Source organism: Scyliorhinus torazame, chromosome 18 (genome assembly GCF_047496885.1).
Source record: "Scyliorhinus torazame isolate Kashiwa2021f chromosome 18, sScyTor2.1, whole genome shotgun sequence".
In the NCBI taxonomy this organism is placed as follows: Eukaryota; Metazoa; Chordata; class Chondrichthyes; order Carcharhiniformes; family Scyliorhinidae; genus Scyliorhinus; species Scyliorhinus torazame.
In genome coordinates, this window is record NC_092724.1 from 106,313,436 (window position 1) to 106,329,038 (window position 15,603).

The 15,603-nt window shown below is 47.0% G+C and overlaps 1 protein-coding gene across 1 annotated transcript in view; it reads left to right on the forward strand.

The window, feature by feature from the left end:
• The window catches only part of dnah9 (dynein, axonemal, heavy chain 9), a 779,494-nt gene that overhangs the window by 170,197 nt on the left and 593,694 nt on the right, over window positions 1-15,603 (forward strand). Inside the window, exons 20-21 of the mRNA XM_072483125.1 lie at window positions 10,885-11,755; window positions 12,086-12,216. Of these exons, the coding sequence (XP_072339226.1) occupies window positions 10,885-11,755; window positions 12,086-12,216 (1,002 nt within the window). The remainder of the gene's footprint in view (window positions 1-10,884; window positions 11,756-12,085; window positions 12,217-15,603) is intronic.

Sequence of the window (15,603 nt, forward strand, 5' to 3'; positions counted from 1 at the left end):
GTGTGGCAACGCCCACTTAAAGGGAAACTACCCTGCTTTTGGAAAACGCTGTCTGAGATGTTCCAAAATGAATCATTGTGCTTTTCAGTGTCAATCATCTGCAAATTATCCTCCTCCTGCACATAAAAAGAACTACAATGTGAGAGCTGCTGACAAAGATGAACAATTAAACACTCAACAAGATTTCACACAAGATGATGACAGTTTCTCGTTAGAAAATACTTTCTTTGTTGGTGTGGTTGATGCATCCACAAAGACTAGTCTGCAAGCAAGCAAAAATGATCTTCAAGCAACAAAAAAAGCTCTTCACGAAAATAAAAAGGATCTTCAAGCAACAAAAGATCAACAAGTCAGCAACGAATGGATGACTACTGTCCGTATTAATAATGTCCCAATCTCATGCAAATTAGACACAGTCGCTTCAGCGAATCTTCTCAATTCCAAAGATTTGTCAAAGATTAAAAGTCACCATGACATAATTCCTCCAGCGTGTTCTTTAAAAGATTATAATAGCAATACAATTTTCTCACATGGCTCGTGTTATTTGAGTGCCACCAATAGAGACATTCACAAACAAATCAGATTCGAGATAGTGGATGACAATCGTTCTTCACTGTTGGGTGCTCAAGCTTGCAAAGATTTGCAGCTCATTCCAGGAATTTTCCTCAATACTTGTGAATCAGCAACAATAAAGAAGACATCCAGCAATGTTTACATGAATACCCTGATGTATTTCATGGCATGGGAACACTGCCATATCAGTACAAGATACTTTTGATAAAAGATGCCAAGCCTGTGATACATCCACCAAGATGTGTATCAGCTCCTCTCAGAGAAAGATTGAAGGCTGAACTAACAAAATTGCAATCGCAAGGAATCATATCAAAGGTAACACAACCGACTGACTGACTGGGTTAGCTCCCTAGCCTGTGTAAAAAAACCAACGGGTGACATTAGAATCTGTATGGATCCTAAACATCTTAATCGTAATATTAGAAGAGAGCACTATCCGATACCAAAGAGAGAAGAAATCACATCAGAAATGGCCAATGCCAGAATTTTTACCAAACTCGATGCCTCACAAGGTTTCTGGCAGATGCATCTTGATGACTCCAGCAAGCTCCTCTGTACCTTCAACACACATTTCGGGAGGTATTGTTTCAACAGAATGCCCTTCGGAATTATTTCTGCATCAGAAATATTTCATCGTACAATTGAACAAATGACAGAGAGCATTGAAGGTGTTTGTGTTTATGTAGAAGACATAGTCATCTGGTCTACAACACCAGAAGAACACATGAGTCATCTCTGAGAAGTGTTCAAGAGAATACACAACCACGGTTCAAAGCTGAATGTATGTTTGCCACCTCTTCTTTGAAATTCTTAGGTGACAACATTACAGCCAATGATATCAATCCGGACGAAGACAAAGTACAAGCCATCAAGTCAAATACCGCAAGACAAGAAAGCAATCTTACGATTTCTAGGATTTCTAGGGAAGGTCATCACTTTCCAGTAGAACTACTGCATTACGTCAGTTGATCAGAAAGAATACTGATTTCAACTAGACTCAGAGTCATACTAAAGAATGGATAGATCTGAAACAACAGTTGATCCAAGCTCCCAGCTTGTCCTTCTTTGACCCGACCAGGCCCACCAAAATTTCAACTGATGCTAGTTAGAATGGCATAGGTGCAGTTCTACTTCAACAAGACCATTTCATTAATTGGGTTCCCATCGCCTACGCATACAGATCCTTGACTGCGACTGAGTGTAGGTACGCCCAGATTGAAAAGGAGTGTCTTGGACTTGTGACTGGAACTTCCAAGTTTCACGAGTATGTTTATGGCTTACCCAGGTTTACTGTAGAGATAGACCATCGTCCACTTGTGCACATCATTGAAAAGAGTTTAAATGAGATGACACCAAGACTACAACGACTTATGATGAACTTGCACGGATATGATTTTAATCATATATATACTCCAGGTAAAGATTTAGTCATAGCTGACACTCTGTCCCGATCCATCAACACTGATATTCTTCAAGAGGAATCAATCAAACATTGATTCTCACCTGCAACCTTTAAGAAAGTTACTTCCAGCCTCTGATTCAAAGCTTCAACAAATTTGTTCAGAAACACAGAAAAAGCCGCTTTGACCAAAGTTATACATCATTTACAAAATGGATGGCCAAAAGGTCATTGTCCACAATACGAGAGCATACAGTCTGAACTGACTGACTATCTTGGATGGGATTTTGCTGAGACAGGATTGAATCATCATTCCAGACAGCATGAAGTCAGAAATGCTTACTAGACTTCATGAAGGTCATCTAGGCATAGAGAAATGTAAACGCCAAGCCAGACAATCAATATATTGGCCAAGTATAAACAAAGATATCTCAGGCATGATATCATCATGTTTAACGTGTCAAACACATTAGAGGCAACAATGCAAGGAACCATTGCAACAGCATGACATCGCTATGTCACCATGGGTGAAAGTCGGTATCGATCTCTTTCATTCATGAAATGAAATGAAAAAATGAAATGAAAATCGCTTATTGTCACAAGTAGGCTTCAAATGAAATTACTGTGAAAAGCCCCTAGTCGCCACATTCCAGCGCCTGTTCGGGGAGGCTGGTACGGGAATTGAACCCGCGCTGCTGGCCTTGGTCTGCTTTACAAGCCAGCTATTTAGCCCACTGTGCTAAACCAGCCCCTGGTTTATTGGACAAGGATTATATTTTAGTCATTGACTATTATTCAAATTTTCCAGAAGTCATGAAGTTGAATGATCTTACATCCAATACTATAATCAAAGCATGCAGAGAAATATTTGCCAGGCATGGTATTGCTCATACCGTCATGTCTGACAATGGCCCATGTTTTTCAAGTTATTAGTGGAAAGAATTTTCAACAATTTACAATTTTGAACACATCACCTTAAGTCCTCATTTCCCGCAGTCTACTGGGAAGGTTGAGAAAGGAACTCCACCACCCGGAGGTTCCTCTCCAAGTCACTCATCGCCCTGACAACGACTTATGATGAAATTGCGCATATTGCTGTTCCTTCATTGTTGCTGGGTCAAACTCCCGGACCTCCCTCCCTAATAGTACTGTGTGTACCTACACCTCAGGGACAGCAGTGGCTCAAGAAGGCAACTAACCACCACCTTCTGAAGGGCAACTAAGGATGGGCAGTAAATGCTGGCCTAACCAGCGACGCTCACATCCTGTAAATGAATTTTTGAAAACCTTGGTGATGTTACGTATTTTAAGTGTCGGAGCTATGCAGTGATGATGATGCACATGGACATGAATTAATTTACAGGGTTTAAAAAAAAAATCTCTGCAGCATACTTACATCTTTTTGCATCCAGGAACATGCACAGCTTATCCACTTATCGTCAAATCCATAGCCTGACTTAACTAATAAAGCACAGTGAGCATCAATAGCAAACAGACTCATGTAAACAAACACAGAACAATTGAACAGAATGGGAGCAAACAAACCCAGATTGGCTGACTCATAGAGGTGGCGATTGGGAGCCGGCAAATTTCCCAGATTAGCACGCTCACCTTTGGAGAAAGTGCCAGCAAAGATGGAATTTTCAGTCTGGGTGGGTGGATGGACGATTACTGGAATCGGACCGCTGCTCCCAGCAACAGTGGGTTGCTGGGTGCCCAGGCAGGCTGTATAAAATGTCCGCCTCAGAGTTCTGGGACTTCATCCTGGTTATACTGCTAACAATGAAATAGAAAACTCTCCTCTCATCTCTCATCCCTCACACCATTGCGTCTCCCCACACACACGCACGCGCACAGACACACACACACACACACACACACACGTGCTCTTTCCAAGCCACCTCATGACCCTTCACCAACCCCCAATGGCCCTTCAGCAATTCTCATGCCCTCCATGCCAACCTATGCCCCTCCACCCACCTGTCATGGCCTTTTATACCTTTAAAAACAATCTACATCAATGACTTGGATGAAGGGGTAGAAAGTGTGGTAGCTAAGTTTTCTGATGACACAAAGGTAAGAAGGAAAGTACGTTGTCAAGAGAACAAAAAGGGCCAGGATTTCTGAGGAATAGTAATCACCATTGGATTACCACTCTGCTCCTTTTCACTTTCCCAGGTCTGGAGCTGCACATTTCCCGCTTGCTCTCCTGTCCCCGGCTTGGTGGCAAATGCGGAACAGAGCAGCTTCGGATTCTCCCAGTGCAGGGTGGCGACATGGGGGAAGTGAAGACATACTCCCTTTTTAAAGCACTAGCTGCCATAAAGTTTAAAGGCCCAGTAGCATTGAGAAGCCAGGGAGAACGTAAGGTAAGTGGTTGACGGGTTAAGGTGGTCAGTGGATGGGATGGGGGTGGCGGCATTGGAAAGTAGTCAGAATGATGGAGAGTGTGAGGAAATGGGGGTGATAGTTGGAGGGTGGGAGGATAGTAAGGAGGTTGGGAAGTTGGTCAGGGGGGCTTAGTTGAGAGCGTTACGGGCTCAGTTGACAAGTTGGGGGGGTGATTGGGGGTTGGGAGCCATATTCGAGAGTCGGGGGTGCCAGGAAGGGTAGTTGGGGGGTGGGGGTGGTTGTGGGTGGGGGGGTTGGTGGGGTGTAGTTAAAGAAAAACAGTTTTGGGGGTGGGGGCATCGGAATGGTAGTGAGGGTGGGGAAATGGGGATGGTACTTGGAGGTAGGAGGGCAGTTGGGGGCTAGGAAGGTAGTCGGACGGGTAGGGGCTTAGTTGGGAGTTGCAGGCTTACTCGATGAGTTGCGGGGTGATTGAGGGTTGGAAGGGTATTCGGATGTCAGGGGGTTAGTCAAGGTGCTCATGCATGCTCATTAAAATGTTAGCTGGCTGGAATTAAGTTCATATTCCAAATTATGTTCCCTGCCAGCTCAAAATTTGAACATTTGTTTTTCTGACTGCCCCCAAATGGCATGCATCTCGTGCGATAGACTTCTTCCTTGATTAACGGTCAGCTGCCGCTGCACTGCCCTCTTTGGGCAGCTGGTGTGAATGCCAGCCTAAGCTCGAGACCGAGTAGCAGCAGTCCAAATTGTGTGGATGATGACCAAGGAAGGGTTAGTGGGGAAGGATAGAGTGGTGGTTGGGCAGAGGTGGAAGAGATAGCGCAGGCTGTCTGCGTGCTCTTCAAATATGCCAGACCTGCGGAGCATTTTCAGTTTTTATTTCCAATTTCCAGCACCTACAATATTTTGCTTTTGTTAAGCAGTTGTATTTTGATCACGCCGAATAATTGCAAGGTCGATGTGCACAGTTCCACTTGACCTCCCTTTTACTTTCTGTATCTTTGTTGTACATACTTGCTGGTAGCATTAGATAATAAAAGTACCAATGAGAAGAATTTCCCAGGATTCTGGCAACACTGGCATTTCCCACTGTGACTGGGAAGGTTTCCGCAGTCCTTATTATTTTGCCTTTGTTTCTGAACAGGTTGATATTTTTAATAGGCCTCAATGTCCTGTGGTGTAGTCTTCAGGTGAAGCAAAATTAGACCGCAGGATATAATTGGAATAGTTTGTTCGGAAATAACATGGTCTTCATTTAAAAGGCACTTTGTTCCTTCTTATTTTTACACAATGCTTTGATTTTACATTCACTTAGCATGCAAAACTTACTTCACTTGGGAGGGCGGCAATTATAGTCGGAGTGTAAGGGTTCGGGCTGAAGTAAAACCTGAATGGCTAGGAGACGCAAAACGGAAAGACCATTATATTATCCCTTGGGGACGGGTATATTAACGCGTAACAAGTTTATGTTTGCGGTCTCCATACTAAGTGTTGACTTAGGAATTCATGATGAGAAATTGATCCGCGTTGCATGCAGACCTCGACGATTTCTAATGTATAGGTGGTGTCGCAAGTTTCAATTTTGGCTGATGAATTGCACTTAACAAAATACTGTGCTGAAGCAGACTGAGTAGATTATTTTCTCTCTGTGTCGTTATGGCTGCCTTTTCAGCACAGTTTATCAAACTAAATGAGACACAAATCCCAGATCAACTTTAATTTGATAAAACTGAGCCAAGGCTGCAAAAGCATAAAAAAATCAAAGTACAGAAAAAGCTGTACAGTCCACTGGAGTCTGCTGAACGTTACTGGGGAAATCAAACTTAACTGCGTGAGCCATTTTCCCCTTGAAGATTGCAATTGCCTCCTGTTCAGCTATTCCCTGTGGTTAGGTAGTCTGTGTTTCAGTGGTTTCCTGCTTTTTAAAAAAAAAAAAATTTTTTTCTCCTTTTTCACATTTTCTCCCAAATTTACACTCACCAACAATAAACAATAATCAGTAACAAATATGTCAATCCCCATATCAATAACAACGATCCCATCCTTCCACCAAACTCCAAACATTAGCCCGCATGTTCACACAAACAAATGACAAAAAGGAATTAGGGATCACCCATAGTCGCCATTAACATACACAGCCCCCCTCTCCCCAACCCTCCCATCCACCCACCCAAACTAATGTTCGATGTTATCCAGTTCTTGAAAGTGCATAATGAATAATGCCCATGAATTATCAAACCCCTCCATCCTTCTCCTCAGTTCAAACTTAACCTTCTCAAGAGTCAAGAATTCCAACAGGTCCCCCCCGCCACGCCAGGGCACAGGGTGGAGAGGTTGCTCTCCAACCTATCAGGATCTGCCTTTGGGCAATCAACGAGGTGAAGGCTACAACATCTGCCTCAGCACCTGTTTCCAACTCTGGCTGGTCCGACACCCCGAATATGGCCTCCCGGGGCCCGGGTCCAGTTTCACGTGCACCACTTTAGAAATTACCCTAAAATCCTCCTTCCAGTAATCGTCTAGCTTTGGACAGGACCAAAACATATGAACATGATTAGCGGGGCCCCCCCCCCAGCAACCGTTCACACACATCTTCTACTCCTTCAAAGAATGGACTCATCCTCGCCCTCGTGAGGTGTGCTCTGTATACCACCTTCAGCTGTATCAGCTCAGTGGTTTCCTGCTTCAGGGCATATTCCGTAAGCTCGCTCCCCACACTAGAGTGGACCTTTGCAATAGGGCAGCACGGTGGCACAGTGTTTAGCACTGCTGCCTCATAACTCCAGTATTGCGGGTTGAATTCCAGTTTGCACATTCTCCCCGTGTTTGTCTGAGTTTCCTCACACAGCCCAAAGCTGTGCAGGTTTGGTGGACTGGCCATGCTAGATTTTCCCCTTAGGGCCAAAAGATGAGCAGGTTAGGTGGGGTCATGGGGGGGGAGTGGGCCTGTGTAGGATGCTCTTTCAGAGGGTTGGCGCAGACTTGATGGTCCGAATGGTCTCCTTCTGCACTATAGGAATTCTATGGTTCTACTGTTCATGCCATTTCTAAACTATTGATCTCCCCTCGTAGAATGTCCAATTAAAGGAAAGATTTGTTCTGTGAAAACGCTTCCTGATTTATAAACAATATTTACTTATGATTTGGACTCGGAATCAGAAGTACAATTTCTAATGGATACCAAACTGGGAAATGTAGTTTCATTGATGTGTAGCTGAAGTAAAGGAAGAAAGCAACTTAAATATTGAAAGGCACAATAAACTTGCAGAATGGGGTGTTTAATGTTCAAACTTGTAAAATTGTAATTACATCCTTCTAGAATCTCAAATGAGGGGCCACTGCTTTAAAATAAGGGGTTGCTCATTTAAGACAGAGATGAGGAGGATTATTTTCTCTCAGCGGGTCGTGAGCCTTCAAAACTCTCTTCCTCAAAAGGCGGTGGAATCAGAGCCTGAATATTTTTAAGGCTAAGCTAAATACATTCATACTTAATAAGGGAATGAAAGGTTATATAAGGGGGTGGGCAGGAATGTGGGATTGAGGTTCCAATCAGATTGGCCATACTGGGGCTGGTTTAGCACGAGGCTAAAGAGCTGGCTTTTAAAGCAGACCAAGGCAGGCCAGCAGCACGGTTCAATTCCCGTACCAGCCTCCCCGAACAGGCGCCGGAATGTGGCGACTGGGGTCTTTTCACAGTCACTTCATTTGAAGCCTACTTGTGACAATAAGCGGTTTTAATTTCATGATCTAATTGAATTGAGGAGCCGGCTGGAGTGGCCAAGTGGCCTCCTCTTGCTCCCAATTCAGATGTTCCTATGTTCTGTTAGTGATAGAACTACAGTGCCTCAGTTTTGCACCTTGGTAAACAAATTTCAATCTCGGTTAAGTGTGAGGCGATGCATTTCGGCAGGAAGAATAAGGAGGTACGTCCCTGTTTGCATAATAAGAATCTAAATGCGATGAAGGATGAAAGGAATTAAGAGCTGCAGATACACAAATTACTATTGATAGTGTCATGTGAGAGTACCTTTAAGAAATGGATGTTTATAAATGAGTGTGTATATAAATATCTGCAGTGAGAGTACCTTTAAGAAATGGGATTTTATTACTGCAGTGATGTCAGAGAGTGCGTGGAGCTGGGCTGTCTGTTAGGGTTAGGGTTAGGGTTACTTTTGCTTTAGGCTTTTTGCTGCAGGGTGGGTTTGGTTTCATTTTAGTTTTGGAGAAGCTGCAATCACAGCAGGATGTGTGTGAATCTCTGCAAGCTTATGAATGTCCATTTGCTGATTTCAATGTGGTAACTGTTCTCAGTAGTGAAGTTAAGCCTGATGTCTTTCTGTAAAAAGGTGCTTTTAAGTCTTATGGATGTTAAAAGGAAAGCTTAAAGGATTACTTAGTGTTGTAGTCTTTGGGGGTTGTATTTGAATTAATGGTTGCTAAGAAGTTCACTGTATGTTTTAAAAAGGTTAACTTGAGTTCATAGAATAAACATTGTTTTGCTTTAAAAAATTATTTTCCATATCTGCTGTACCACACCTGTAGAGTGGACCGTGTGCTCCCCATACCTTAATCTATTAAAAGTTGTGGGTCAGGTCAATTCCATGATACACTTTGGGATTCTCTAAACCCTGGCCCATAACAATAGCAATGCAGGTTAATAAGGGCATACGAGAAACAAACCAGGTTCTGAGGTTGTTTTGTAGAGGGATACTGAAAAGCTGTAAAGAACATTTGAATTAGACTCCATTAGGAATATTGTGCCCAGCTCTGGCCTCCATAATATAGAAAGGATGCAAAGGCATTGGAAAAAGTGTGCATAATGTTCACAAGGCTGATATCAGAACTGAGAGTATCAGCAAAGTTTGAAAAGCCTGGAGCTCTTTTCTCTGGAAGAGAAAAGGTTGATAAGTGGCCAGAGAGAGATTTTGAAGATAATAAAGGGGTGTGAGAGGGCAAGTATTGAAACAAAATACTTCTACTTGTGGGGGAGACCAGAACCAGAGGCCAAAATATAAGACAGCCAGCAAGAAATCTCAAGAAGGAATCCGGAGAGGCTCTTCATCCAAAATATACTGAAATATACTAATCTATTACTAGGCGCCACACTAGAGGAAGGATGTGAACCCATTGGAGAGTGTGCAGACAAGGTTTACAAGAATGGTTCCAGGGATGAGAAATTTCAGTTATGAGAATGGACCAGATAGGTTGGGACTTTTGTCCTTAGAGAGCAGAAGTCTCAGCGGAGATTTGATGGAGACGTTCAAAATAAAATGGGGCTACACAGAGTAGATATGGAGAAATTGTTCCCAATCGTAAAAGAATGAGAGGGCACAGATTTAAAGTGATTTACAAAAGCAGCAAACATGATGTGAAAGAAAACTTTCACACAACGAGTGGTTGGGGTCTGGAATGCACTGTCTGGAAGTGTGGTGGAGGCACGTTCAATCGAGGCATTCAAGATGGCATTACTTGTACAGAGACAATGGGCGGGATTCTCTCAGCCCGGGGCCGGGCCGAAGGATCTCCGCCACCGGCATGAATTGTGCCACGCCGCCATTACGCGATTCTCCGCAGAGTCGATGCCGCGCCAGCCGGGGGCCGCTCTACGGCCCCCCCGCAGCGATTCTCGGCCCAGAATGGGCTGAACGGCCGTGTCAAAAAATCCCAGTCCTGCCGGCACCATTCACACCTGTTCTCAGCCGGCAGGAACTCGGTGTGGAAGGGTCGGGGGGGGGGCGGCCTGCGGTGGGCCCGGGGGAGGGGGCCACCGATCGGCGGGCCGACCTCTCTGGCTGGGGGCCTCCTTTCTTCCGCGCGGCCCCTGTAGCCCTGCGCCATGTTGCATCGGGGCCGGCGCGGAGAAGGTCGACACTGCGCATCTGCGGGTTGCCCCCCCCCAGCTCCCAATTAGCTCAAAAACATTTTCAGTTGCTGTTTCTGGCCCTTGGGCACTTTGTTTTTTTTGTTTGGTGGGCTTTTCAAAATCAGAACAACAAAACTGCCGAAGGTCAGGCGAGGCAGCAGCTCACTGGAAATAAATTGGGGAAAAAATGGCTTGTGAAAAATTGGAACTCTCAGGCTGATGTTCTGTTTTAAAAAAGCAGTTTGGCTCCTCACACTTGACAGCATTACAATACCGAGCCCATGTCCCCCACCCCCCGGGCTTGTCCCGGGCACCGATATTTGGCACTGTTTGTACCCACTTCCTCCCGAGACCTGATTCATCGGGTTAGATGTGCAGGAATGGGAGGCAAGTGTAAATGGCAGGAAAAAAACAGCTGGGCCCATTTCTGAGCTGTAGACTTGACATAACTCAGTGTGAATCCTCTGAGCCGTCACAGTTCCAGTGAAAATAATCCCAGCATCTCAAATCCCTTCTTAATAACTATAGTTTCCTGCTTATTGATTTTTGGTGAAATCCATGCTGTATTAACTCTATGCCCGTTCTTGACTGTGTAACTGTAGACTATGCATCGAAGTGAACAAAGGCTGCAGTGCTTTCTAAAATAATTTTGTATGTTGTCTTACTACAATGATTCATTCTTCTCCTTGATCAGGTTCAACAGTGTACAACCTTACCAGATGTTAGATGTTGTCCACTGCCAGATCAGCCAAATGGAAGCCACCATGCGTACCATTAATGAGTCTGCAGGTTTATTTGAGGTTAATGTACCAGACTACAAACAACTAAAGCAGTGCAGAAAAGAAGTGTGCCATCTGAAAGAACTGTGGGATATGATTTTTCTGGTGGATTCAAATATGAATGACTGGAAGACGACTAAGTGGAGGGAAATCAATGTTGAGAACATGGATATGGAATGTAAGAAGTTTGCTAAAGACATTCGTGCCTTGGATAAGGAGGTAAGGGCCTGGGATGCTTTTACTGGGTTGGACAACACAGTGAAGAACATTTTGACCTCCTTACGGGCTGTGGCTGAACTTCAGAACCCAGCCATTCGGGACCGACATTGGTATCAGCTAATGCAGGCTACAAATGTGACATTTACTATGGATGATAGCACAACCCTTGCCGACCTTCTGAAACTAAACCTGCACAACTTTGAAGATGAGGTGCGTGGAATTGTGGATAAAGCGGTGAAGGAAATGGGCATGGAGAAAGTGTTGAAGGAACTGAACACAACCTGGAGCAGCATGGAGTTCCGGTACGAGGGCCACTCACGCACTTCTGTTCCATTGCTCAAGTCTGATGAGGAGCTCATTGAGACCCTGGAGGACAACCAAGTCCAGCTTCAGAACCTGATGACTTCCAAGTACATTGCCTTCTTTTTGGAAGAGGTATCCAGCTGGCAGAAGAAGCTGTCCGTAGCTGACTCTGTCATTTCTGTTTGGTTCGAAGTGCAACGCACATGGTCACATCTTGAAAGCATCTTCATTGGATCTGAAGACATTCGATCTCAATTGCCTGAGGTATAAAAAAATTTCTATGAAAAATATCACTGATATTATTAAGCACAATGAAATGATTTTGAAGTATTTTTTGCATTTGAATTTGTGATTCTCAGTCGGTAGGATGGCTGGTTCATGATGCGGAGCGACACCAACGAGCGTGGGTTTAATGTCCGTATCAGCTGAGGTTCTTCTCAAGCTTGCCCCTCATCTGACGTGTGGTCACCCTCAGGTTAAATCACCAGCAGTCAGTTCTTAAAGGGGAGAGCAGCCTATGGTCCTCTGGCATTGTTGTGGCGGTTTCCTGTCCCAGTAATAAGAAAATTTACTATTGTCCCATGTGCCATTTAGGATTCTAAGCGTTTCGATGGAATTGATGCAGATTTTAAGGAGCTGGCTTGGGATGCTGAACGAACTCCAAATGTAGTGGAAGCCACTAACAAGCCAGGATTATGTGAAAAGCTTGAAGACATCCAGGTCAGGTAGGTCATATTTTGATTGAGTGAGGGGTATAGTGAGAAAGTGGGCGGGTGGGGTTGAGCTATTAGAGAGACCTTCTGGCCTTTGCTGACCCTTATAAATTCTTGTGGTTGAAAATCACTTGTGGCTGTATTCTAGTCTCAGGCCTAAGATGTTCCCATACAAGAGCTCCGGCACTGTACTCACCAGGAGATCAGGCACTGTCCTCACCAAGAGCTCTGGCACTGTACTCACCAGGAGCTCAGGCACTGTCCTCACCAGGAGCTCAGGCACTGTCCTCACCAAGAGCTCTGGCACTGTACTCACCAGGAGCTCAGGCACTGTCCTCACCAGGAGCTCAGGCACTGTCCTCACCAAGAGCTCTGGCACTGTACTCACCAGGAGCTCAGGCACTGTCCTCACCAAGAGCTCCGGCACTGTACTCACCAAGAGCTCCAGCACTGTACTCACCAGGAGCTCAGGCACTGTCCTCACCAAGAGCTCTGGCACTGTACTCAACAGGAGCTCCGGCACTGTACTCACCAAGAGCTCTGGCACTGTACTCACCAAGAGCTCCGGCACTGTACTCACCAAGAGCTCCGGCACTGTACTCAACAGGAGCTCCGGCACTGTACTCACCAAGAGCTCCGGCACTGTTCCCATACAAGAGCTCAGGCACTGTACTCACCAGGAGCTCAGGCACTGTCCTCACCAAGAGCTCTGGCACTGTACTCAACAGGAGCTCCGGCACTGTACTCACCAAGAGCTCCAGCACTGTCCTCACCGAGAGCTCCGGCACTGTACTCACCAGGAGCTCCGGCACTGTACTCACCAAGAGCTCCGGCACTGTACTCACCGAGAGCTCCGGCACTGTACTCACCAGGAGCTCCGGCACTGTACTCACCAAGAGCTCTGGCACTGTACTCACCAGGAGCTCTGGCACTGTACTCACCAAGAGCTCAGGCACCGTCCTCACCAAGAGCTCTGGCACTGTACTCACCAAGAGCTCAGGCACTGTCCTCACCAAGAGCTCTGGCACTGTACTCACCAGGAGCTCTGGCACTGTACTCACCAAGAGCTCAGGCACTGTACTCACCAAGAGCTCTGGCACTGTACTCACCAAGAGCTCAGGCACTGTCCTCACCAAGAGCTCTGGCACTGTACTCACCAGGAGCTCTGGCACTGTACTCACCAAGAGCTCAGGCACTGTCCTCACCAAGAGCTCTGGCACTGTACTCACCAGGAGCTCTGGCACTGTACTCACCAAGAGCTCAGGCACTGTCCTCACCAAGAGCTCTGGCACTGTACTCACCAAGAGCTCAGGCACTGTCCTCACCAAGAGCTCTGGCACTGTACTCACCAAGAGCTCAGGCTCCGTCCTCACCAAGAGCTCTGGCACTGTACTCACCAGGAGCTCCGGCACTGTACTCACCAAGAGCTCAGGCACTGTCCTCACCAAGCGCTCCGGCACTGTACTCACCCCAAGAGCTCTGGCACTGTACTCACCAGGAGCTCCGGCACTGTACTCACCAAGAGCTCAGGCACTGTCCTCACCAAGAGCTCTGGCACTGTACTCACCAAGAGCTCAGGCACTGTCCTCACCAAGAGCTCCGGCACTGTACTCACCAAGAGCTCTGGCACTGTACTCACCAGGAGCTCCGGCACTGTACTCACCAAGAGCTCAGGCACTGTCCTCACCAAGAGCTCTGGCACTGTACTCACCAAGAGCTCAGGCACTGTCCTCACCAAGAGCTCCGGCACTGTACTCACCAAGAGCTCAGGCACTGTCCTCACCAAGAGCTCCGGCACTGTGCTCACCAAGAGCTCTGGCACTGTACTCACCAGGAGCTTAGGTACTGTACTCACCATGAGCTCAGGTACTGTACTCACCAAGAGCTCCGGCACTGTACTCACCATGAGCTCAGGTACTGTACTCACCAGGAGCTCAGGCACTGTACTCACCAAGAGCTCTGGCACTGTACTCACCAGGAGCTCAGGTACTGTACTCACCAAGAGCTCCGGCACTGTACTCACCAAGAGCTCCGGCACCGTCCTCACCAAGAGCTCTGGCACTGTACTCACCAAGAGCTCAGGCTCCGTCCTCACCAAGAGCTCTGGCACTGTACTCACCAGGAGCTCCGGCACTGTACTCACCAAGAGCTCAGGCACTGTCCTCACCAAGAGCTCTGGCACTGTACTCACCAAGAGCTCAGGCACTGTCCTCACCAAGCGCTCCGGCACTGTACTCACCAAGAGCTCTGGCACTGTACTCACCAGGAGCTCCGGCACTGTACTCACCAAGAGCTCAGGCACTGTCCTCACCAAGAGCTCTGGCACTGTACTCACCAAGAGCTCAGGCACTGTCCTCACCAAGAGCTCCGGCACTGTACTCACCAAGAGCTCTGGCACTGTACTCACCAGGAGCTCCGGCACTGTACTCACCAAGAGCTCCGGCACTGTCCTCACCAAGAGCTCTGGCACTGTACTCACCAAGAGCTCCGGCACTGTACTCACCAAGAGCTCTGGCACTGTACTCACCAGGAGCTCCGGCACTGTACTCACCAAGAGCTCAGGCACTGTCCTCACCAAGAGCTCCGGCACTGTACTCACCAAGAGCTCTGGCACTGTACTCACCAGGAGCTTAGGTACTGTACTCACCATGAGCTCAGGTACTGTACTCACTAAGAGCTCCGGCACTGTACTCACCAAGCGCTCCGGCACTGTCCTCACCAAGCGCTCTGGCACTGTCCTCACCAAGAGCTCTGGCACTGTACTCACCAGGAGCTTAGGTACTGTACTCACCATGAGCTCAGGTACTGTACTCACCAAGAGCTCCGGCACTGTACTCACCAAGAGCACTGGCACTGTCCTCACCAAGCGCTCCGGCACTGTACTCACCAAGAGCTCTGGCACTGTACTCACCAGGAGCTCCGGCACTGTACTCACCAAGAGCTCTGGCACTGTACTCACCAGGAGCTCCGGCACTGTACTCACCAGGAGCTCTGGCACTGTACTCACCAGGAGCTCCGGCACTGTACTCACCAAGAGCTCAGGCACTGTCCTCACCAAGAGCTCTGGCACTGTACTCACCAAGAGCTCAGGCACTGTCCTCACCAAGAGCTCCGGCACTGTACTCACCAAGAGCTCTGGCACTGTACTCACCAGGAGCTCCGGCACTGTACTCACCAAGAGCTCAGGCACTGTCCTCACCAAGAGCTCTGGCACTGTACTCACCAAGAGCTCCGGCACTGTACTCACCAAGAGCTCTGGCACTGTACTCACCAGGAGCTCCGGCACTGTACTCACCAAGAGCTCAGGCACTGTCCTCACCAAGAGCTCCGGCACTGTACTCACCAAGAGCTCTGGCACTGTACTCACCAGGAGCTTAGGTACTGTACTCACCATGAGCT